At 35.3% G+C, this 26822-nt stretch overlaps 1 protein-coding gene across 1 annotated transcript; it reads left to right on the top strand.

Annotated features, from left to right (window-relative positions):
• The first annotated feature begins 63 nt into the window (after nt 1–63).
• SELENOF (selenoprotein F) lies at nt 64–26822 on the top strand. The gene is made up of 5 exons (XM_085303515.1): nt 64–173; nt 2319–2486; nt 14693–14756; nt 23474–23523; nt 25844–26822. The coding sequence occupies exons 1-5, from the start codon at nt 105–107 to the stop codon at nt 25973–25975; spliced, it is 483 nt and encodes a 160-aa protein (XP_085159641.1). The 5' UTR covers nt 64–104; the 3' UTR covers nt 25976–26822.

Here is a 26822-nt window from a genome sequence, read left to right as displayed (position 1 = left end):
GCAAGTCTTCACCTTACCGCATCGGGCGGTGCGCGGACACCTGTAGCAGGCGGGGGCCTTTGGCGGCCTCCCGGTGACGCTGGCAGTAGCGGCTCGGCACCAAGATGGTAGCGGCCGCGGAGCTAACGGTCGYGGGGCGCTGCTGGCTCTGGTTGATGGTGGGGCTGCAGGCGGTGAGGGGCCGTTCCCGTTTAATCGCGCTCGCGGCCTCCAGTGGCTGCCGCTTGCTGGAGGAAGAGAAGGCTGGAGGAAGGGCGGGTGGGGTGGCGGTGAGACGTGTCGCACAGCGGGTGGCGGAGGTAGCGGGCCCGGCCCTGCCCCGCCCTGCCCCGAGGCCTCGTCCGGCGCGTCGCCCCACCGCGGCCGCCTCTCCTCCGCTCCCGTTCTCTGCGGCCGCCCCCTCCCCTCCCTTCCTGCCTGCTGCTGCTTCTCCTYCTCCAGACTGCGAGAGCCGAGTTGTGGAGCCTGAACGCTCCTGAACGCTCCTGATGCTTTGCTTGGCGCCTCGGCTCTGAGCTACCTTGCTGGCGAGCTTTGCAGTTTTTGCAGTAACTTTGGAAATGAATTTACAGGCTTCCTCGCTAGCTTTTAGTGGATTTTTTTTGTGTGTGTGTCGTAGTAAACCTTGTAATTTGGATTATCCTTAGAAGCAAATTTAAGAATGGATTTGAAAAGTGAAACTAGCAGACTTAGGCGTTCTAGCTCGAGACTGTCCTGTGAGGACTGCCCCTCTTGTGTGACAGCATAACATTACTTGGTGACCCAGATTTTCCAGACAGGTTGCTTTTCTGTCTTTTACATAGCTGATGCCCTTTATGCCTCACATAAGCTACAGAGATGTGACATTATACAGAAGACTTTTTTTTTTTACTTTAAAAACTATTAAGAACTTCTTAAAGCAATATATATTAATGTTGTATTTCTGTAAATATATTATCTAATGTGAAACCAAAGTTGTAAAGGAGAGCGTACTACTGAAATGAGGCACATCAATGTGCCTCTCTAAAATTAGAGAATTTGATAAATTAAAGTTAGATAATTGGTTCTGATGGGAACCTAGCTCCTGAAATGTGAGAGTTCTTTTCTCATCCTAAACAGAAACTATTATTATGTTTTATTTTAGAGTTATACAACAGCCAGGATACTAAAATTTGAGAAAAATTCTAGGGATGACTCTTCCCTTTTTTTTTTTTTTTTTTTTTTTTTTTTTTTTTTTTTTTTTTTTTTTTTTTTTTTTTTTGCCATCTTGGTACTCTCTAGCTGCTTTGAGCTTGCTAAGTAACCAGAACTTCTTCCCTGAGAACACTGTTCTGATGGAGATTTTACTTGCTCTCATAAACTGTCTTTTTCCAAAAATAGGAGAGTTTTGACCTGCATTGACATGCACAGATGTTCTAGGTCTATGCTGTGGAAAGATATGAGGAATGTTGCCAGTGGGAGCAAAATGTCAATGCCAGTAACACCATTTTGATCTTAAATTAACAGGCTCACAAATAAGGAAAAAATGATGGTCAAGTACCATAGCGGGGTTGATAGCTAACACCAAGGTCCAGGAAAAATCGTTTTAGTTACTCTCATCATCATAAACTAGAGTTTGAAAAATCCATATGCAAGGAAATGAGGGTATGAAAACAAAAAACAAATGACATCATTTAAGTAAATTGATAAAATTTGGCTGCTCACTAAAACAAAATTGATATTATATATAGAAGCTGTACAATTAAATCACKTATTTTAACTGATTACTAGTAAATCAGAACTATAGGGTTTTATCTGTGCTTTCACTTTTACTACATGATTTTCCTGTAACATTAATGCAAAAACAAAATTATAATCCTACTTGTGAGTGTTACAGTGCAGTTTGGATCACTTCATCACTCCCTGGTTGTGCTTTTCCTAAGATTTGCTGTTATACTTATTTTCCAAGTGTGTTTTCAGTGCTGTGCTTTTACTAGAATTACTTCAGGAGAGCATGCTTCAGAGAGCTTCACTGTTCTCAATTTCAGCTGATTGCAAGCTGGTGKTGTTTCTTGTGCTTGTTTTGCAGCTAGCAATACACAGATATTAGAGTGGTCAGATGTGGTCAGATAAAAGCGGATTTTGGCAAATGTGATACCTTGAAGTAGAATTTGCTGTTTATTTTAACACTATTCTTCAAAATAAGGTGGGGAGTTTTTGCACTTAGGGCTGAACATTGCATGTTGTTGTTAAGTGGCCACAAGAGACTTAATTATTCTTTCTAATGGCTAAAGTGTTAAAAATCTTCCTTTTTTGCACAATTATTTTAATACTGAAGTATAGCTTTGTTTGTTTTTCAGGTAACTGTATATGGAGCACAGTTGTCATCAGAAGCTTGCAGAGAACTGGGCTTCTCCAGTAACTTGCTATGTAGTTCTTGCAACCTTCTTGGACAGTTCAGTCTGAATCAGTTGGATCCATTCTGCAGGCAGTGCTGCCAAGAGGAAGCTCAGCTGGAAACCAGAAAGGTGAGTTTTGAACCAAACCCTCTGTGGAATATTTTAACACATAAAGCGTATGATTAAAAAAAAATGCATGGATTATAACCTCAAGGGGAAAATGCAACATTTTTTCATAGTCTAGTATACACAGGGTCTAGATTTGAAGGCTTGTCATATTTCTTTCTCTAAAAAAATGTCCCAGTCTGAGCAGAGGCACCTTTGATACTATGACTGCCCTTCTCTATTGCATGGTGACTAGTGGCAACTGTGTTCAACCTAACTTCGTTTAGGTTGAAAGATATATAGGACAAAAATAAAGGATAAGRAGAATGTACTTCTTGATCTTGAACTTCTGTTGCTTGGCCATTGAGCCGTAGTATGATGGCTAAAAACTTTTTTTGGTTTTCATAGTCTGTAAAAATCCTTAAACAGATAAAATTTGTTCAATAAAAGCAGAAGAGTAAGCACAATTATTTTCTGCTATTAAATTGTAATAATTAAGTGTACCTGTCAACTATTGACAGAGTTCCAGGTACTACTATACAGAAAAGTAGGGTTTTCTCAGTGTGATCATGTTGCGAATCATACTATGGTATGTAACTGAGAAGCATGATAAAGATTAAGTTGAGTCAACTTTGTAAACTTAATTTCCCTGATACAAGGTATWCAAGGCAAAGTTCAGATGTCAAGGCTGAAAGTTTTCACTAAGATCATCAGTACAACCTCCCTGTCTGCAGTAGTCTACTTGTGAAGATCTCAAATGGTTAAATGTCAATAATGCTTCAGGTAGTAAGCTTTGGTACTAGCCTTTCCTGGGGTTTTTTTTGTCTTTTTTTTTTTTTTTAGCCTTTGTGAATGTGTTCTTTTAAAGTACTTTTGTTAACATCTCAGCTCTTCTAAGTTTTATTAATAAGAAATTTATTTTCATATTTCATCCTGTAAAATGCAGCTGTACTAACAAACTATCTCAGAAATTGTATCTAGATTCTTTTGTAAGACCCCTTGGATATTTTTAGCTGTTCAGACTGCATAAGTCAGCAGCAGGCATAGAGCAAGAGCATAAAATTTTTGTGTGGAGGCAGATGGGGCCTCGCTCTGATTCTCCTGAGCACAGTCTAGGGTAGTTCAGGTATGTCCTCAGGAGCAAAGGGCTGCTGCAGCCATTGGGCCAAGTCTTGCGTTGATAGGAGCCTGGCAGAAACTGAGCTGCTCGTCTCCATTCTGCAGTGGAAGAGTTGTAACAGCTAGAAATACTAGGGATTCTTGCTCACAGCCTGTGCTCTACTTCAGACAGTTAGRCTAAGATAGAACCTTTCCTTTATCCATAGTGTATAAATACCTGTCTTGCTTAAAGTACTTAAGCAAGGAAGAATACTCGCACAGCTCTTCAAAAGAATACGTACTTTCAAATACTTTTTAAGAGTTCTCTTGAATACATAGAAGACCACTTAAGTATCTAAAAAGTAGAGAATTCATGGAGAAGGGATGTTGAAATTACTATTAATGGCTAGGAGATCGCTAAATAGCTGCCAACATTAAATGAATGAGGAAATCTAGCAGTTTTTTATGTCAATCAAATTCACCATAATATTTAAAAAGTCTGTGTATTAGTTTTAAAATATCACTGACTGCAGTGTTGAATAGACTATATTAAATATCAGGAAGCAAATGTTTGAGAATTATGGAAGACTGATAATTACTAGTTTCTTCCTATCAAAACTAAGGTACTGAAAATTAATTAAGGTGAGAGTTACGTGTCTGTGGAGACTAAATCACACTGTTTGGTATATCAACAAAGGAAATCTTGCAGTAATATTTCAATACAGTCAGTATGTGACTTGATATCCAAGACTTCTCTCTGCAARGTAAATGAATCTTGTAAAGGAATATTTAATATTATCTCTGGAAAATGCTCCAGTATGTATATATATATTTTTTGTATGTGCATATGTAGGTATGTGTAAGTGTGTGTGTGTGTATATATATATATATAGATATACACATGTATATGTGTATGTTTCATGTGTATATATGATATATACAAAAGCTGAAAAGTTTCTGAATAAAATCTAATGAAAATCTAATGTACTGACAAGGAATGGAAAAACAGGAAAGGGTCGGCAAATACGCTATGGTTGTATACAGCCAATATCAACAGTGGTGGCAGGAGCAAGGCTTCCTGACTTCCTATTATAAAGGAGACACCTATATTAGTTCAGGTAGTGTTCTTAAAATTTTGCCTCAGTGTGTGTAGGATAATTAATGTTGTCATTTATTGGGAAAATAAACTACAGAAGATGTGTTGGATTTCTGTCAGTATGGTTTCTTTTGAGGCAGAAAAATCTGTCCTTTATCAATTTATCAGTAATTTACTCAGATGTATCTTATTTTATATTCTAAACATTGCTGCATTTAATAAAACTTGAATCAAACAAGAATCAGAATTTAAATCAATAGATACTTTTTCCAGTTATCTTATTTTATATTCTAAACATTGCTGCATTCAATAAAATTCGAATCAAACAAGAATCAGAATTTAAATCAATAGATACTTTTTCTAGTTATCCTGAACAAGATGTAGATTTCATCATGTGGTTAAGCACACTCGTGTAAAATTGATCAAATGCTGTTTTGGGGTCAGGACTTCACAAAAATATTTATGTCAAGACTTTTTCCGTTTTATTCATACTGAGTGTAGTAGAACAAAAGAAAGTGCTGCAAGGGGGTCTGAGTGTTTGACGTATCTCTTCACAGTGAGCCCTTTTCTTATCTATTTGTGTTGGTTTACCTAGCTTCTAGCTTTTTTTATTTTATTTTTTGCTTGGACTTTGTAGCAAACAAACAATTTGCTTATTTGCTTTTGGGTTTTAGTCTTTCCTGCCTTATTTCTATGATGTTATTGAAGAAATTTAATATAAATCATATTTGAGATTTGGAGCTGGCATATTAAATATCAGTATGAATTATAGTGGTGCTTGTGATATTACTATGCATTTTCATATGCAGGTTTAAATACAGTCTTTCAATTCTGTGTGTGTGTGTATACATATATATATATATGTATACACACACACGTGTGTGTGTGTGTGTATATATATATGTGTGTATATACACACACACACACACACACGTGTGTGTGTGTGTGTGAATAGAAATACTGGATTGTTTTACCATGGTGGTTATATGGTTGAGTGCTAAATTACAGCTTCATTCCTAATATTGTTTTGTATGCTGTTTCAGAGGGTGGAATTTTTTTACACTATTGTATTCATGCACAGCCACTGTTTGGAAGTGTACAGTTCGGATTCACTGAATTTTTGAAACTTGCACTGAGTAACTTCCCTTGAAGACTACCCAGTGGAAAATGAGAGATGAGAGAATTGAGCATGAATATTAATATTTTAACAGATTGTATTCACAATCATTTTCCTTTGGATTGACTTGGATTAACATACTGCTACTTGTGATAGATGTCTGTAACTGTGCTTAAGATTTTACTCATATTCCTTTGTAATAATTAAGAACAATCTAAATTATAGTAGCCTTTTGCTAAGGTGGTGTTTTTATGATATACCTGCAGAACAGAAAAACTGAGTGCCCTTTGCTGTCATTTTTTTCTCTTTATTCTTTTCAGATTACCATAAAAATCTTTCTTCTGTTGAAAGTTTGATAATCAAGAGTTAGTGGATGTTTAAAATCTTTAAAAGTTGTTTCATCTGCCCATTTGCTTGAAGAATATCTTCTGCTAAAAACACAAAACTGAATGTATGATAATCTATCTGCTGATTAGCGACCTTAAAAGTTTCGGAGTTCCAGAGTAATGGTGCTAACACTGTGACTCATCTTCAAATTGCATGGACTTTTTTTTTTAAGCGTGATCTCAATACATGATYTAGCATGTCCATTATCTGAGCAGATACTTGTCCCCATCACATGACGTGGCATGTTGATTGCCTGTGTTACAAACAGATTTGCAAACTATTAGAATTCCAGGTCAGACTTTAGGATTTGCAGTTAATTCTCCCTAAATGTATGCAGTACAGGTTAGAAATAGAAAACATGAGAGTTATTTTATTGTGTGACTTGCAGCTGACTTCTAAATGAGAAGTTAAAATTAAAGGTGTGGGGGGTAGCTCATAAGCATTTTTATATATTGTCACTAGTTTTCACAAATAATCCATGAAATATGCACAGTCCTAAAAATCCTTTATTCTGATTAGCATCAGTGCAACACCATATAGGATATGCTTATAGAATTCAACTCTTTCAAATCCTTAGATGATGTTTATTCATTCTGGTCTTGTTCTTAGTCTGGTATTCTGTGAACTGACATTCCAGAAAATAGCAATAAGGTGCTATTGTTACCCAGTATTTTTCTTATTTTTAACTTGTGCTGACATCTGTCCAATTGGATATTTTAATTACTTCATAATTTTGCTGTAGGTAAACCAAACATCTTTTTTTGGCTATTTTCTCTTCTTCTGGAAACTTTGCATTCAGCTTCAGACTAATTGAGAAGCTAAGTTAAACAGTATTGCTTTAGACAGCTGCAAGTTTTTAAGTCTGTCAGGTGCAGAGTACTGCTAGTGTGTAAAATGTAGAAGGATGAAATGGAGGTGAAGCTAACTGTGCGTGAAATTGTAGTAGCAGGAGAGGTTGTCCATATTTTGCAGTACCTGAAAATAGCTGCACTCCATCTGCAGATTCACTTACTCTATATGATCATTTCAGACATACATATAAGCATATCTCATTTATTGTATATTAWAATCTTTGATTTGTCTGCAAAAATGTATTTGTGTCAAAGTGCAATTTGATTTTAAGAGTCAACCATGTGATGTTAAATCTACGATGTATTCTATTTTAGCAGTTGTACTGTGCAGGATTGCTACTACCCTTACAAGTCATCAATATGATTTCTAAACTGAGCTTGAAATACATTTTGCACGTTAAGGTGTGTTGAACTTGAGCATTTTTAACTTGTATAGTCAATATTTGTGGTAACATGCAGTTTAGTGAATTAAGTAACTTGACATCAAATGTAAGCAAAAGTTTGCGAAGCAATTTGAGTCATTAGAATATACAGCTGAGGTGGCTAATTGTCATGGGTGGCATCACATGTGTCTACTATATACCTGAAATGTTAGCATGTTTAGATAGTATATGGCTCTACTGTAAAACAGGGTAAATATTGATACAGAAATCTATATGCATAATTCTAAAGTCACTCAAAGATGGATAATAACTGCATCACTGTACAAAGTTCAGCAAAAACATGTGAAATCTTGAGATTTTTAGCAGCTTTTTCTTGTGCACATATCCAAGGTTGTCAAAATATGATAAAGAACCAGTCAAAGCATGTAATRTATTAGAATATCTAGCCTTTACATTGCTAACATCATGAGAAATTTAGGATTATTTTTTGCCTAACTTGTACTAGATATAACTATATAACATAATGAAAATATTTCTGAAACTTAAAATGGATTATTGTGCTGTGAATGAGGAGGTTCCCAACTTAAAATTTGTCTTACACCAATATATTTAACTTGGACTCTGACTCCTACTTCCACCCTAGCCACATCTTTCTGAATAATATCATCCAATACATGAGAGGTTTTTGTGAGTGAACAATATGGAGGTGAGGGACAATGTATAAAAAATAAGAGCAAATTATACCCATTTAGCTCAAATAACTAGCAGCTGCTATACATCTTGACTTGTTCTGAAGAAAGTAGACTCCTGTTTCAATTGCAGGTTAAAAAAAATGCCTGTGCAGACTTGATTTTCTCTAGTCTATTAGAGCTGTCTCTCAGAACTGTCAGAAACTATCACTCAGGCCTTTAAAAATTCTGGTATGTATGTAGCAACTATTCCTCCCTACAGATTATTTTCATCCTAATTAATAGTGCTTCTSTTCTCATTATGGAACAATTTGGCCATAACTTAAAACCTATTCTTTCAGTGGAGTTAGTGTCAAACCCTCCTGGAAATGAAATAAATATTTAATGTAATTTTACTAATAAGCATTTCAGTTGTAATTATGATATTCATTACTTTTATTAAAAAATCAAATAGAAATCTTAAAATGCCAYTTCTCTACACATACAAACCTTCTAAGTGTGCTGTTACAGGTTACAAGGAGGTATAAGGTGACAGGCTTCTACAGACTTGCTTCTTAAAACTCCAGATAGTTGCGAAATTCACAATGATTATTGAAACCATTGAGAGAAGATGGCTTTAAATACTTCTGATGCTTTGGACTACTCTTGTGTGACCCAGTTTTGTTGTTTCTTTTTTTTTTTTTCTTTTTGCTAATTAAAGCAGGACAGGAAAATTATTGTTGGCTACCTGCTTGTTCTGCCCCAGGCTTGTAGTGTGTATGGTTCCAATGAAGCATTCTCACTTCTTTTTTTTTTCCACTCTATGGGTAAAATTAGAGAACTACTTAACTTCATGATGACTCAGTGGTGTAAGTCATATCAATATACACTCTTTCCTCTCCTTTTGTACATGTTATCATTAATGAAAATTAATATTGACAAATAGAAGTCCTAGATAAGTTCCTTAAGATAAGTAATCAGTGCCTAACACAGAAATTTACCATCTTACCAGACTGACTAGAGGATCCTCTTTGTCTGTTGGAGGAGAAGCCTTACCTAGTGTGTACCTTTTTATAGCCCTGTCAGTGAAAAAGAAGGGGTAAAGGAAATGGTACATGTGCATTGGTACAAGTCAAATTAACAGTTGATGAGCTCTGTTCTCAATGTTTTCTTTGCAGTTCTTCTAAAGTGGTTTTTTTTCAATATAAGCAGAGTTTCTGAGGAATAGAAAAGATGTTCAGGGATTTTACTCCTAGAGGTAAGTAGATGGTTATGTAGCAAACCAAGTTAATTGGACAGCATACTGCAAAATTGGAACTTGAAAACTGTTAACTATCTCAAGATTTTAGCTTACATACTTCTGTTCGCCAGCTTCAAATGACAGGGTGCCTACAATATAAGCACATTTACCCACCCTTATTCTCTCTTCCCTTCCTCCATTTACTCCCCCCCCACACACACACACAATATATTGGTCATTCACACCACCTAATACAGACTACAGCTTCACAGAGGTCTAAATTGGTGGTTGCTCAACTTCTGAAGTCTCTCCCCTTCCCTTGGGCCAGATCTTTTGCTCATCTGACCTTGCATTAAGCCATTTCAGAGTGCTAAGTTAGCAAAAACTCAGCTGTTGTATGTGTGTGTGGGGGGGGTTCTTTTTTTCTTTTTTTCTTGTTACTGTTTTTAAAGAGCAAAAATATTTATACAGTGCCACAAGGAGAAAATTGTTTAATACCAAAAATAAAACAATCCTATGTGGGTGCCATATTTTCAGTATGCTTACAGTTACAATAATAATGCGTAAATACGCTATGCATATACAGAATAAAGAAAAGTTGAATCTCTTGCTCAGCGGAGGGCTCAGGACCTTTTCTGGTCAAGTTCCGAAGTTCTCCAAGGATGAAGATTCCATAGCTGTTCCTGGTAACTTATTTCAGTGCTTAAGCACTTTCATTGTGCTTTTTTTTCCCCCTTATATTCAGTTGGAACTTCCATTGCTGCAAATAAAGCAGAGCTTAGATTCTGCTTTGGGTTTGTTCAAAGGAATTTTACTATCATACATCACCCTGATCACACTAATTTGGACAATGMTGTCTTTTGACTGTTTGAGTCTTTGTTTCTAAACTTGCATTTAGAGTTAGACATCTCCTTCCATAGGATAATAAGTTGTGAATGAAAGTGGTTTCTGTATAGCTAGATTTACTGATGACCTCAGTTCTGAATGATCTGTGTGTGTAGCAATGACTTTATTGCTGTTATGCATTACAGAACAGTAATTCATAATGTTCCTGGCAGTGAGGCTTTCTGACTAGTGCTCTGTTAATCTGCAGATTCTTGTTGATTTTTTTATCTCCAGGGAAGACTTGGGTGATTTTTGTCAAGTTCTCACCTTCCATACAAATATCCTAAGTTCTCTCCCTGATATAAAATAAAATACTTACTAAATTGTATCTTAACTAATTCAGTTTTCTAGTAAAAATAGCAATTCAGGTGGTAGCTGTAGAAGTTCAGAAAAGAGGAAAAAAAACGTACCAAAATATCTTTTCAGTGTAACTTCATTTCTCAGACAAAAGAACAAACATCAATTATTTACTTGCAGTTTGGCTATTTGGTGGGGGGGACAGTTAATTTAAATAATTTAATTTTTTAAAAATATTTTAAATAATTCTAAAACAATACCCATCCRCACATACCAAGCTACTGCGGCTAATGAGAACAGCGATAGTCATGCTGCGTGACTCTTACTAACTTTTTTCTAAAGATAAAAAATAATGTGAGTTGGTATGAGSAGTGGCTTTTTGGCAGTCTAGCTTATATAGTACCAAGAAATCAAAATTTCAATGAATTTCATAAAAATGTAAATTGATCACATTTGGAAAAAAATACTAGTTATTGGTAAATGTTTAGTGGGAGATTGTCTTGTAATTGAGGCAAGTGAAAATTCCAGGATTTTAGCAGTAGTGGTAAGTCATGCTTTTTTCTTTTTCTCAGAGTTTAACATTATTTTTAAAACATTTGATATTATGAGAGGGAAATGCTTAGATATTGGATATTGGAGAGAATCGAGATACCCTAAGATACCTATTTGCCAGTGTGTGGCTTTATCTTAACAYCCCATTTTGTTGCATGTTTTAAGACATGATGGTTACTATAAATGTGTCACCGTATCGTGATCATGGGGCAATCTCTGAGAAGTGCTGTCTTTTCAGTTTTGTTTGGTTTGAACTCCCATGTAGCTGTAAGCCCTAAAGGTTCTATAGCAGTCTCATAGCTGCAATGTAATTTTCCTTCTGTGCAGTTCTCATAAATAATTGTGATTRCAGTACCTGTTTATAAATGAACCACTGCTGGAATTTCATCTTGCAGAAATTATTTAATTCCCTTCCTAATAACAGGTGGAATCTTAGTTTTCTTTCACCTATGTCAAGGTTCCTTGTTTTCAACTGGTGGAACAGTTATTCTTACAGTACAGATTTTTTTTTATTCTTTTTATATTCTATATTCTTTTTATTCTTGCATAAATTGTATTTTGTTCTATTATAATTACCTCTTTTCCTTTATCAGTCATGTTTACCTTGATGATGATGTGTTTTTCCTCCTTTCCATTCTGAAGAGTCATCTTATTTACAGCGGAGTCTGAGCTATTCCAGATTTTTAGGTGCTTACAGAAAATTTTTGAGTGAAATGTAACCAATTTTGATGCTTTATAAAAGATGAGGGAAAAATTCAGACTYTGTCAAAGTAGCCTTGGAAAGCATACTGCTAGAATGTTTAAAACAAGCTAAGTTGTTTTTATGGATGCAGACATGAATCAGCCTGGAAACCATAATAGGACTTATTGTAGATGTTAAAATGGACACTAGTAATAGTTTTAGAGAGTCTTGAATTCATTGCTTGTAGTTCTAAGCTGACTTTGATGAGCTCTAAAACAAGTGAAGCATTATTCTAAAATGAGCTAATTTGAGTTAAGTATGGTGTAATGAATGGATTTGTCATATTTGTATGCCTGCACACCGAGTGATACATGTCATTCTTAGTAATACTTGAATACAGTAAATGCCTTCACAAAAGAAGTTTGCAGGACTTCTGCTGTGGACATGATGCGATGGTTACAGAAATCGATATTAACAAGTATGCTCTTGTGRGCTTTTTAAATGATGCAAGTAAACCTGTGCTTCTAGCAAAAGACACCTTTGTTTGCAGTTATAAATGAAACTTTTTTTTTTTTTTTTGGTCTTTGTCTAGCCATCTAGTGAGAGACAGTATAGAGCAGCTGGTGTCCCAGCATGAAACTGACCTGAATTTTTTGTATCAGCACGGTTGGGCTTCAATTATGGCAGAGTATGTCTCAGAATATAGACATCAATGATTGAGCTGTTTCCTTTGTGAAACTGTACTTTCAGTTTATTAGCTAGGAGTTATAAATGGAGAGTATTTTATAATTAAAGTATGTCTGGACATATTTTAGATTCCTATAGTGATCTTGCTTCCATAGAAAGCTTGTCTGAAAGGAAGGCATATATTGTAAGAATTATTTGCAGTAATGAAAATTGAAAAATGGTCACTTTACCATTATCCTAAATATTTAGCTCTCTATACACATATATAAAAAATAATTAATTTAGTTAGAAAAACGCTTCTTATTCCTTTATATCTACTTCTTTAAACTAACTTCTTAATATAAAAATTTTAAGACTACTGTCAGTAGCATAGAACCACTATAAAAGTTGAGTGCATTAGTGAACATGCAAATATCTGAATCCAAGTTTGTTGATATAATTAAGTGTTTTTTAAAGAACAGTGAATAGAGACAAGGTAAGCAAAGYTTATAATGTCATTGTTCAGTATTTCATCTATCTTTGTTACTTTTTATTTTTTTAGGTCCAGAGGTACTTTAATTATGCAAGCTAGTATCAGAATTAGCTGTTTATTAGTGGCTTTTTAATTAAAAAGCGTTATTTGAGGGTGAACTGAGATTTAAAATACCAGATTTTAAAGATATTAAAGTGTTGCTTCATAGAAGAGTTACAGTTTCAACAATCAAAATCTAGTTTTTATCTTAAATCTAATGTTTAGTTGAAAATGTTAATGTAGTTAAGCACATTTCTGAGATGCTGTTCTGAACAGATAATGCGGAGTAATATTTTTAGTTCCACTTCCTGGGGATGTGATGATACTGATTAGTTCAGGTCTGGCAAGAAGTCATAATTTCCCAGCAAATGATTAGAGTATTTCATGTGTTCTGATCCATAGTGCTTAGGCAAATATTGAATTTGACCTGAATTCAGAAGATTGATATTCCCAAGATAGATATGTGTTCCTGGCTGTCTGTAATGCCTAGAGAGATCAGTGATGAGGTTTAAATAGAATTGTCTTATTTTGAGATCTCTGTCATATTGTATCTATTTTGCTTTTATGACTTGTCACTCCTTGTTCAGAAGCGTTAATACTTATTAAATCTCATAGTGGAAGCTTATTTTTAATTACATGAATTCACAGTTCATATTTTAAGTGAAATGTGAGTTTTACTTTATTTCAGTAAATTTTTTTTTCCTTGACACCAAGTCCTGACATGCGTGTGTGTTATGAAAATACTGTCTAAATGAAAATGGGAGCAGGAGTCTTAATTAGTATGTGATGGATTGGATTAAAAATTTTTAACTCAAGTTTTTTCTGTCAACTCCTGTGTAGGCAGAGAGGTTTCACAGTTGGAAGGACATTATTTGGTATACAGTATTACCGACTGCATGTAAGATAAAAGTGTTAAATAATCTAGCTTTACAGTGTGAAGTTCTGTTTAAGAAGCAGGAACAATCTGTTGCTAATTTATAGTTAGATTCAGCAAACTATGGAATCAATTGCATTCCTATATTGCAAAAAAAAAAAAAAAAAAAAAAGTTAAAAGCTATGTCAGTATGCAAGATTGATGGAGGTTTTGAATTTAGATAATCCAATTTTATAAAACTGAAATCTTATACTTTAAGAAAATTGAATCTGAACATCCTGCACAGCTGGCTGAAGTGACTGACATCTGAGTACAAGCATGAAATATATACGAGCTCAGCCTGTATATATTACTGCAACTACGTCCTGTTCATGTGATCCATCCTCTTTCTGCAGTTTAGTAGTTAGCCCTAATGAGACATCTGAAGTCACTGCCTTATCTTTATTATGAACAGTATTTCATTGTCCAAAGTTAGGCTTAAAATGGAAGTGAAAAATTCACCTAATGAGAAGTATCCTAGTATCTTTGGGGAGGAAGAAATAAAGCTTTCTTTATTTCATAGTCCATAATTAATTTAGTCCATAATTCCCATTGCAACATACCTGATTGCAATTTTTGAAAAACMTGAAACTTTACTCCCAACAACAGTAAATCTCAGCTGTTGTTCTAGGTATTACTTTTTTAATATAATGAATGGAAATCATGTATTTTTAGTGAACAGTTGAATAAACCAGAGACTGATCTGGAATCTGTGATTCTATTTAGTATCTTAATTATCTCAGTAGTTACCATCAACACAATAGTATGTGCTCTCCTCAGAGACAAATAGTTCAGTAGATTATGTGCCATAAGTAAACTAGTAATATATATTTTTTATTAACAATTTCTTTATATAATTACAGCTTTATGCAGGAGCTGTTCTAGAGGTATGTGGATGAAAATTGGGAAGGTTCCCTCAAGTCCAGGGTAAGTAAAGCCACTACTATTTTTTAAAATATTAAATACTGTCACAGCTGAATGATAAAATGTGTTTTTAAGCACTTTTTACAAGTAGTCATAGATTTCACACATTATACTGGAAAGGTTGCATTGACCTGAGACTGGTGGAACTGTTCTGCAATAGTTTTTATGTAAAATTATATGGCATGCTTTTGGAGCTGCTTTCTTTTCAGAGATCCTACAGATAATTGTTCTGTCAGTGGATAATAGCCATTGACTAGAGTGAATGGAATACTGTGGTGTAAAAGGAAAATCAATACCATCAGCATGTGGTAGGGGGTAGCTTCAGGAAGAAAAATCTGTGAAAAATTTCAACCTAGTACATTGTTATAAGTGGGGAAAGAACTTAGGTGATAGCAGTACTTTGATTTTTTTCAGTAATGAAGTTCCTAAGACAGTACTTAGTGTTGGTTGGACATAGGGAGAAAAGACCGATCTAGCTTTAGAAATAAAAATGCACAAAAAGCACATCTCCATCTACCATTCCCAGTGTTAATACCACCCTGTTTTGAAGGCTGCCTGATGAACAAATAAAATTTTAGAACAGAAGGTTACAATTACCATAAATTATGCTGCCCTAGACACTCTCCTGCCACCTCTTCCCACAAACAGTTCAGTTAATAGACAGCAATACTAGGGGAAGGATATTTTCTGTTCCCTGCCATTTAAAACACCAAAACAAAAACTAATTCAAGGGCTTGCCCTACTTTAAGGGGGGAGAAGATGTTAATTTGGGGAGTGCAGGACACCATGTTATCTCCATGTGCATTCAAATTTAGCAGTTTAAAAAAAAAAAAAAAAAAATCCTAGCTGTTGTTGCCCATTCACCCAGCTTCTTTATGGACCTGAATCTGTAAGAGCTAAGTGCTCTTTGAACCATAGATTTGAAGGAAGAAGTCAACTTGTTAGTTTGGCTCCAGGCTCTATCATGTTCTCAATGGTCTTTGCATATTGGTCCTAGAAGGGAAGGGCCCTCARTTTCTGCTCTGTGCACATCACAGCACACCTTCCAAAATAGCTTAACAAGCTTAAAACTTACAGTACAAAAAGAAAAACTTGAAAATGTTACATTTTTTCTTACTTTTCTAAATCTATTTAAAGATTTAAATTCTACTAATCATATAGCTTGCTTTTTAAATGACTGAATGAAGTTCAGTAGCTTTTCAGTAGTTTTTGTGTTTTGACTACAAATTCTTGTTTGGTACAGTGAGAAGAAAGACAGTACTGCTTGGTACACTTAACTATCTCATTTTTGTTTTGATCACCAGTTTCTCTTGCTCAGATTTACTGCTGCTGTATCAGAACTGATTGGAAAATGATGTAAATTTTAAGACTATATTTAGAAATACAAAACAATGCATTTCTTCAGCTGGTATTTGTCTTCACATTAGTATTAATTTGAAAATACTTTTGCTTAGATTTTTTTAAAAACTTCTTTATTCATTTTTTTTTCACTTCTACCAAAACATTATTTAATGACTCCATCTTAAAATATAACATTTGAGAACTGGTTTTGTTTCTGCTTTTCACTTGGGTGTTACAGAAGTTAGGCAGCCTGAAGGTCAAGTTGCTTCTTTTGAAGCAATGTCTTTATAGGCTCCATTGAACAGTGTAGTCTGTCATTACCGATGTCGCTTTGCAAATACTTCTTTTTGATTCCTGCCTCACAGCTCCCACTAGGATTTTTTTCTCCTTGCAGAATATACACAAAATGGCAGCACTAAGTGTGGGACTGTGTATGTATTAGAACTACATGGATTAGGATATGTTATTGCTGTATCCGACTTTCAGGTCTTCCTTAATACTTATATAGATTGTTTTGTCACTTAGCTTACTCCCACAAACCTGATTTGTTACAGACTAGTTCTGGATTACATTTTATGTGGCCAAAGAGTGAACAGTGTTTTTTATAATGGGATTCATAACTTAAGGATTTTAATCCTCAAATACTTTAGAATTAATAAAGGTTCATAAAAGGTGCAGATGAAGGGAGAAGACAGTTAAAAAGAACTCCGTGTGTGTGTTATTCCAGGATCAAATGCAATATTCTGTGGTARTTACATTTTAAAAATCCCACCAAAATTACTGGTAATATTATTTTTAGCTACAAATAGTATCTGAGTACACCTGAAAGTGAGTATAAACATCTCTAAAGGAGTGTATGTRTACTTCTATAGATACATTCCRTAATATATATATACATATATATATATACACACACTGAGAAATAAGAGAATAAGTGACCAGAGAATAAAAAAATTTGGTCCTCAGCAAGATACTCTCAGTCAACTTAAATTGAAAATTGTTCTTCGTAATATCATTACAGACTGTTAAATGCTTTTGCAAATATGGCCAAGGACATCTGTTATCTTTTTCAAATATAGCTTCTCATGCTAACAATCTGGTAACAAACTACAATATGCTCAGCTATTAAATATTTTTCCTGTTATATTTCCCTTAAAAATAAATTATTCTATTATAAATGCTGTACTGCAGAATTAATTCCTATATTACATATAGTTAGAAATTGTTCTGTATAATACAGGTCTTAAACATTTATCATTTAAAAGTACTGCATCAAAATAGACCATTGAAAATGTAAGCAGTAAGATTTGTAGATGAGGCAGTATCTTATTATATCAACTAACRCAGAATATTATACTGTTCTTAGCTGACATGCATAAAGCTAACACTGCGAAATAGAATACTAAATTAACTGATCAGTCACTGACTAATCTAGCATATTTGATTTAAGTTGACTCTTCAATAATAGCTGTATTCTGTTCGTGATGAGAGGTGATGATGTCTAGTCTTCTGCATGCTTTCAGTTTAACAAAGACTGCACTAGACTGGGTTTTTCCATTGAACATTTCTTTAACATTTCTATGCTTTATTTTGTTCACCAAGGGAATAACTCTCACATCTCTCTCTGTGACTCTCTTAGTTAAGCAATGAACGTGCTCCCAGCAGATCTGCTACAGAAACAAGGTTCTTGATCATTGAACTTACACAGCATTCAGCTACATTAGATCTCTCACTTAAGAGAGGTAGTAAGCACTATGTTGTGTTGCTCAGATTCCACAGGTGTGAGGGCGTTCTTTTAGTTACCACAAAATAATTTGTCATGAGTCTGTACTTTTATGTAAGATCACTTATTTCCTCATTAATTTATCTGTAATTCTCAAATATGGGTGAAAAGGTTAGAAAGTTATATTAGTGTTAAATCTTGCATTTTGTAGAAAAGTTACTAAAAACGCTTACCAAGATACTTAGGATGTTGTAGTGATAGAAGCTGATGTTATACATACATTTTTTTATAATCTTTTCTAAGTAGATGATATACAAAGTAAATTTGATACAAACATACCAATTTGATACAAATGCACTGTCTTCAAAAAATACCACTCTTCTAATGCTTTGGTTTTGGTTGTTTTTCTTTCTTTCCATGGCTTTAAGCATTTGGTAAGAATAGCAATAGCATAACAAAACCTAGTTTTTGTTACAATCATTTCAGGTATGGTCAAGTCCTTTTGCCCCTTTTTACTTACAAATCTGTAATATTCTGCAGTAGTGTACAAGCTCTCGTTTCTAGCAAAGTTTTGTGGTTTKCTTTCAAAATACTTCTATGTAATAACTCAGGGCCCAGTTCCATGTAGAACTTAATGTACCTCTGATTTCATTGATTTGTGCTAATAATCAGTTACACTTGCTTCCTCTGTTTAGTTCATTAACTCCTGCCAACAACCATTTACATGCAGTCTTAGATGTACGTCAGTGTTCCTCTTGTGTGTTAGGATTAGGTCACTTCAGTTATTTCCTATACTTCACTTTGTGTACATTTAGTCTTTTTTACTTCTGAGTTTTAAAAATATGAATTGTATATGCTGAATTCAGTTATACAAAATGCAATGATAGTTTGCTAAAATAAATTCTCACATGCTTCCTTAACTATCTGTTGTTRATAATTCTGTATATGAAACATTTACATGCATCATAAAGAGACTTCAAATATTTCTCTAAAAAGAGATCTTGCTTTATACTAATTTTGAAAGATTCCTCTTACTCATGAATGACAATGAAGTAGTCCTTTCGGATGTTGCTCTCAGAACACTAATACTACTTTGACCTGATCAAATAACAATAGAATCTTTTGGTATGATACCAACAGATCGGAGGGATAGTCACCTTCATCAAAAAAAGTATGCTGCTGCTTTTCAGTGCAAGATCAGCATTTTGATATGATTTTACACACAATGTCAAGAGTTTAGAAACAGATAGTAGATTCTGTTGCCTGGAAAAGTAGCATATACTGAGAAGGCTAGATCCTGTTTTAAAAAAGTGGGATGAATCTGTGTGTGCATASATAAGTTAGAAATGTCCTGAGAATACAAGTGTTACAGCAGTAAGCAATGGAATGAATTCAAACTTTAAGCACAGATTTTTAATAACAAAAAGAAGAAGAGTTTGAACAAGTGGGATTTTCCATTACTGCAAGATTTTTAATCACGTTAGATTCTTGCCAGAAGACATGCTATAGCTTATCCAGAAAGCAAAAATTTGGCAGTAAAAATTTATTGCCTGCATTATGCTCAAGATTCAGTTAGTTGATGATTTTTTTTGCTGTTTTTCTGGCATTAAAATCAAAATCTGATATAAGAGAGATAGTAAGTTATTTAATATCTTCCAGGCCTTTCTGACTTGAGGCTGTTAGGATCCTTCTGATATGTGTAGAGATACACAAAGTTCAAAAAACATTTGTCTGCTTGTACAGTTGTTGTTTGAAGACTAGTGTGAAATTTTACTGCCATTGTATGTGCAGTGTTAAGAGATTCATTCAAGTGTTAAGAGATGTATTTAATTTTTTTTCTTCAATATCTTACCCCAGGTTCTTTCATTTTGCATTTTTTCCAGTTACAGATCAAACAGGAGATGTTCTAAAGAAAGATTCTAAATAATACTAATGTTGCTGAATGTAGTCATCCTTGGCAATCTGGATCATCCCATTTATATGTAACACTAGGTAKTCTATAAAAGAGTTATGCTTCGCATGTAGATCCGAAAATTATTAAAGACAAATGTGGASAACTTACTTATTTTGAGTCAGGAGACTTTTTTTAAATGGTATATCCTGCCAGGCCTCTGCTAGAAGGCATGGAGGTGTGTGCATGTGAATCCATAGACTTGCAGTTTGGGCATGAGTGAGTCTTAGATTCCTTGGGAATCTTCCCYTAAGATTCTAGGTTTTAATTCCAACAGTCTCGTATTCATGGACTTCCTCAAAACAAAGGAACATTATCATGATAGCAGTGGGTTTTTCCTTGTGCAGTGTTCACGGGCAGAGGTTGCTCTTAGCTCTTTAAAAGCACTATGCAGTGCTAGGCATTCTCTCCCTTTGGAAGACAGTTTGGCCCAGGGTGGCCTCTGCAGTATCCACACACACCTGATCTTTCTCTCCCTTTCAGCATTCACAAGATTGCCTTGGAGAGCTGTTGGTAGGCTGTCTGGCACTTTGTAATCTCCCTCTGGYTTGTCTTTTGAGGACATGCTTTAGGGAAATCTGACCTTTTAATTGCAGGCATACATCCTGCGTGGCAATCTAGTCTACTTTGTAGGTGCACTTCCGGACTGCCTTCAAATTGCAGGCACATCCTTTGGTAGTAAACATGTTTTACGAAAGCATAAAGTGAAGTGATTTTAAGATTGCGTGATAGGACAGTTGCAAAGATGGCAGTAGAATAGGTCTGATCTTAGTCTAGCATTTGATTTACTGAAACAGTGTCATGGCACAAAGCTCAGAGTTCATGTCGTTGAAGGAATCAAAGTGGAAAATTCCTTCCCCTCTCAGGCATGGATGGATTATATAAAATACCTATTTTTCTGCAGCGTATGATATCTAAAGCAGCTGCAGGGAGAGAAAAACTGGAAGATAGTGTAGTATTAAACATAAAGCTATTAATGATCATATAAAAATATGCAGGAAGCCCTTGGGATTATAGGAAGCAACAGTGTTTAATATTAGGGTAGAGAGGGGAAGAGTGTTAGGGCATTGCTGAATGTGGAACATGTGCTCCACATCACATGATAGGCAAACAGCTGCATATCCCCAAATGTGCATTGTAGCTGCATCCGACTTCCTAACCCCATCAATTCTATTCAGAGGCTGTGTTCAACTTGGAGCATGATTTTGTAAAAGATCAAGTGTTTTGACAAGATACTGACATGCATTAAAAATGCACGCTATATTGGTTTCTCACTTCAGCTTACAGAATTTACAATRTGGAAATTAAGCTGTTTGTATAGCGAGTGTTGCTCATTGTCGCATCACAGAGATTCAAGTGACTAGTACAGAAAGTCCCTGTGATCAGCATTAGAAATAAATATACTAATAACAGAAAGTGAATTTGTTCCAGCTGTCTAGAACATTTTTCCTGAAGTTCTGTTGTGCCTCAGCTTTCAGTAGTTTTAGATATTTGACTTTGATACAAGTGTGTAATAGCTACTTTTAAAGTGACAGAATGTAATAAAACCTGTAGAAGACTTTATTCGTCTACCCTATTCTGTTCACATTTTATGCAAGCTTCTTCACTCTCCAGCAGTGCAGCCAGAGAACAGCCACTCATGAGTCTCTGTCACTCAGTTAACAAATCCTCACACCTGTTGTAAGCCTGAAGTGCTGTAAYCTGAGGTAACCCCTAAAGGCCATTTCTTAATGTGTTTGGGTTACATGTTTCAGTGTTGCTTCAGAAACTGTATCTGTTTTGCTRTACTGCCTTACCATTTTTCTTGAAGTTTTGCAATTAACCCACTCTACTGACTGCTTTCAACACCTTCTGTTTCATATAAAGCCTTAGAAAATCATTTCAGCTTTAGATTTGAATTGAAAAATTTGTGAAAGAATTCCCTGTGAAGTAGTCTAGCCTGCTCTGGACGTTAGAGAGAGGAAGAAAAGATAAGAAAGAGTAATAATAATAATAATAGRAAAAAAAATCTTGCAGCTTTTCTGCATTTACTGCCAATTACAGTAAGACAACAAGTCACAAGGACATGGGAAACACTGTTGGGAATGATTTGTCTTTTGGAGTTTAATTCTAATTTAGCTCACGTTCAGTATGTGAGCAAGTACTGATTACTTATAATGTTACTTGAAATTTCTCTTTTTGTAGAACTGTAGTCTAATGTTATAATGTACACTGTATCTATATAACAAAAGCAAGCCTCTTTCTCTTCTGTAGGGGGTTTAGAACCTTAGGAGCTCATTGGGCYTTGGCATTGGCCCTTTTGTAGTGGTTCGTGCAATTTTAAGCTGGAAGAATTTATCATTTTGGCTTGTAACAAGTGCCCAGTGGAGGAGAGGAGGAAATAAATGCCACTCTGTATATGTATGTACACAACAAGAAAATGTTATGGTAAGCATCAGCAGTAATACAGAGATAGGTATAAAGATGTCAGGGGGCACCTTTACAATTATTGAGCGAACAGCTACGTTTTGTGAGGCGATGTATGAAACTTTAGTCCTGAGTTGCATTCATCTCCATGCAGCAGCAGGATGCATCCACAATTTGGGCTAGATTCATTGTTGTCTTACCTTGAGTAAGCAGCTTTAACGTGCAGGTAGGATCTCTATAGGTGTCAGTCCGTACTGACAGGGATCATTCTGGGAGAGACCCTGCTGGCATACTAAAGGATTGTCCTGAGTCCACTTAATGTCACTATAGATAGTAAGTTCAGCCTTTAGAAAATAGCCTGGTCTTCATTTCTCCTTCTTGCTTTCAGGTTATTTAGAATAACTTTCGAATATTTCAGAACTCAGACATTCATTAGGCTGAACAGTGTTTGAAAGCTTATTATGCTCATGATCTGTCCTGAAATAAATTCATGTTGTTGATATTCTTTTTAAAATTAGTGTTAACAAAAGACTGATGTGCTGTAGGAATACAGGGACTGTGCTGCTGTTAATGTTTGCTGACTAGCAATTCCAGCAGAGTTGTCTGTCAGCCACCTACCTCAAACCTACCCTTCTCTCCACGTAGCTACATGAGAGGCCACTGAGTCCATCTTAGAGCTGATTGCTGTAAGAATCTCTTTTGCAGAGAAGCTGCTATCTTCTCTTCCCTTGAGGCTTTAAGACTTGCTGTGTTTCAAAATGTAGTCTTTGAGATGTCTAAGGCATTGTCTGTTTTGTTTACAAGAGTAACACCGAAATCCACAATTTCCTCCGTGCCATTTCCACCCACATTACCTCAGCTTACAAGCGGTGTGCTTGTGCTGATGGGAGGTGTTACATATTTAGTCTCCCTCACCAAGCTCATCGTAGCCAGCTTTTGGTCACTGTTACACTTCACCTGAGATTAGGTGGCTGTCAACATACAGGCCAATCTGCTAAAGACTGTCAGTTGTACATGGAGAGAGACTGATTTAGACAGTTGCACTRGTGTTTGAGGAAAACCTAAGCAGATAAGAAGCTTGTTCGGGACACTGGCAAAAACAGGCTTTTCTTTAGGTAAAATRTTCTAGTATTATTACTTTTGTTTGGATACTCAGAGTTTTACCATTAAAATGGCCTTCTACAGCACCACTGCAAACTTAAACATAAGTCTGTTTTATGCAGATGGAAAAGCACTGATTTATTTATTTATTTATTTATTTACCCCTCTCCCCATCCTCGTCTTGTCTCCAAACCCTAGCTTTTGTCAGGAGCGACAAGCCAAAACTTTTCAGGGGACTGCAAATCAAGGTGAGTAGTAACCTAAATGTTTTTTATTTGGGATACTAGGAAGAATAAAACTTGGTAGAAACAGTCCTTTTGTGCATTGTTCCTTATTTGCTGATTAATCTTTTAGCAGAAGGCAAATAAGCATTGTTGGTATAAATTTTTACAAGCTCCTTCTGCTGATACTTAACGTTTGGTACCAATTTATTATTATTATTTTTAATCTAACAAAAAGTATCCTGGAACCCATAAGCAATAGCAGATGGCAAAAGAATGTGAAGAATATTTCTATTCTGTTTTGATTCTGTGGATATCTTGATTATTAGAGCTTCTGTCATTGTTTCAATTCATTCTCTCCTGTTCTGTCCTCCCCTGGCTTTCTGCTGTTTTCATACGTTCAGTGATTTTTTTTAATTTTTCTTTCCTTCCTCTTAGACATTCTTCACCTTGTTATGTGAATCTTCCTCCCTGCCTCTAGCCCTCAAACATCCAGCTTTGTAGAGCAGTGTATAGAGAAGTCTTTAGAAACACCATTCCATATGCTCAAAGCTGTGTAAGCTGCAGTGTCCTAAGCTCAAACAAATCTGCGGTACCCTCTTCATTTCAAAATCTAGTCTCTTAACATCCTCTGTGGACTTCCAGCATGCTTCATAGATACATATCTTTATTCTCACATCTTTGTGCTCCCATCTCTACTCACCAAATGGCACCATCTGGAGTCACTTCATAGCTGTGCATGGCTGCTATAAGTGATTTGTCTTCTCACAGCAGATTCCATCCAAAACAGACTTCATCTGTCTCGTGTATTCATGTTGCCTCTATGTGTGTCCTCCAGTTTCTTTCAAGAGCTTTCTCTCCTTCTGCATGTCTGGCTGTTTCATTTTTATTTTAAGCTTTGTAGCTATATTGAACTTCAAAGCAGTCTGGACTACAATTGGTACAGAACACTATCAAAAAAAAAATCCTCAGTGCAAATGGATCTGGTATTTACTTTACAAGGCTTTTGGAAAATTGATCAGAGATGCCACTAGCTTCATTAGGTGAAATCAACTAGGTTAACTCAGTAGGGGAAAGTAAAATACTCCTAGGGAATTCTTTCTGTAAAYTTAAATGGTTTAGATCTTTCTAATGCTGTTAAAAGCTTTTATTTGCATTATATATTTTTGTGACTTACTGAGTATTCAGAAGCATTAAAGTATTATTTTACCAGCAAATTCAATAGGCACAGATACAACACAGTAGGCAATGATGTGAGCACATTAGAAACGGGTAGTAGAACTTTGAACTGCTAAAGTGACTAGAAATTTTTAAAAGTAAACTAAGCAAATGGTGAAAAGCTATGTGTTGTAAGAGAAGAACCAGATTTCAGAATTCAGAAATAAAATTTCAGTAACTAAAAACAGTTAAAGTAGAATACCATCTTTCAAAGACAGCCTTATGGTATTTTTCTCCACATATGAATTAACTTGTATAGAGGACCCAGGAGAACAAGGAGATGTTTCTGACGCATACTCATTTGACCTGTTCTTCCACCATCCTCCCTTTGACATTAAATACAAGTCAAAAGTCTGAACTGAAACTGGTTTTTASTCATTTTATTCAATACAACTAACAATATTGTGGGGCTTAAGATAAATACTTACTGCTCTCAAACTAATGAGCTCAGATTTTTCATGGAATGAGGCCCCTTAGTCCCTAAGATTCCTTCTCTTCTCCCATCTTCATYCCATAGTACCAGGCATGAAAGCACTTACTCCAGAGCTGGAAATACTGGTCATCTGCTGCTGGTAGTAYGTGTGACCTGCAGCATCTCTCTGCTCTCAGGCTCTGGTAGGGGTGACTCCCCTCTTCCTGGTTGCTGCTTTACATACAGACATGCATGCAACTCTAGCTTTGAGCACCTTCCTTTGATTTTGATAGACCTGTTTTTAGGTAGAAGACTGCATTGTTGATAACACTGTAGAGATGAAATTTGTAAAAGCAAAACAAAATATGTCATTGAATTATCTGTTTCATTAACTAAGTGTTACCAGGAAAAAACAAGCTTAAGTCTGTTCATATTTTGGGGTTTTTTTGTTTGTTTTTAAGAATTCTAAACATAAGAAAGCCTAAACTTAGATTGATTTCTCCAGAAAAGTTATATTTTCTAAGTTTGCCCAGGATACTCTGAACTTTATTTAGCGCTCTGATTCTTAAATTCTCATCCTTTCTGGTGTTACTYCTTGAACTTTTTTCTGTTCTTGCTCCTGTATCTTTTAAAGTGATTTAAATGAATTTGTGAGGAAGTATTAAAATGGAGAATGCATTTTCCAGCCCAAAGAAACTGACTTTTTTCTTTCTACAGTATGTGCGTGGTTCTGACCCTGTATTAAAGCTGCTAGACGATAGCGGGAACATTGCTGAAGAACTGAGCATCCTCAAGTGGAACACAGATAGCGTGGAAGAATTTCTAAGTGAAAAATTAGAACGTCTATAAAATTGTTCTCAGTTCTTTTCCCTTTTCATGTTTTGTCATAGTAATCTTCTCAGATGAAGTTTGCCACAACTGAAAAACCATTCTGGTTTCTGTATTAATTTTAACATCTATTATGTTGTACTAAACTTCCTTTAATTAGAAGGGGAAGCTTCAGCACACATACTTGACAAGTTGACAAACAGCATAGCTCGTCTTAATAGATTTCAGCTCTTARTGCATTTATCACTAACAAAATGCTTTGTTACAAATTTAATTATGCAATTATCAGTTTGCTATAAACTTTTTTTAAACACTTAAAAATTAAGAGTTTCAAATAACTGAAATTATCACCATGCTTTTTGTATGTATGCTGCTCTTCGTAAAAAACATCAGAACCAAATGCAACGTCTCCCAAAGAAACTTGACTGCTAGTGTCCTCTTCTATTTTGTATTTGAACTATTCTTTTTATAGAAGCGTTCTTTATGAGCATCTAGTTCACAGATTTTGAAGCTGATGGAGGAACTCATGCTCTGATAATTGTGGAACATTTAGTAAGCACACTTTAGTGAAGACTGCATAGAAAACCTCTGAGGTGTATGCAAGTCAGATGTCTGGTGTGCTTTGCATTAAATGTTTTGCTTCAGAAAACATGAGACAGAAGGAAAGGTTTTTCAGGACTGTTATAAATAACTTTCAGAAGTTTATCAAATGAATTTATAAACTGTTCTTTTAAAATGCATGTTTTTTTCAGTTAAAATTTATGTCAATAAAGGGAATATAGACAGTTGGTAATGAGTCAAATCAATTATGACTTGTCAGGTTTTCTTCCTCACTGAGTGAATGAATAAATATGGTAAGCAAGATTAA

The sequence above is a fragment of the Rhea americana genome, unplaced genomic scaffold (assembly GCF_003343005.1).
Source record: "Rhea americana isolate MKP2758 unplaced genomic scaffold, rheAme1 scaffold_2, whole genome shotgun sequence".
Classification (NCBI taxonomy): Eukaryota; Metazoa; Chordata; class Aves; order Rheiformes; family Rheidae; genus Rhea; species Rhea americana.
Note: the sequence above shows the minus strand (reverse complement) of the source record. Positions and strands in the feature narration are given on the sequence as shown.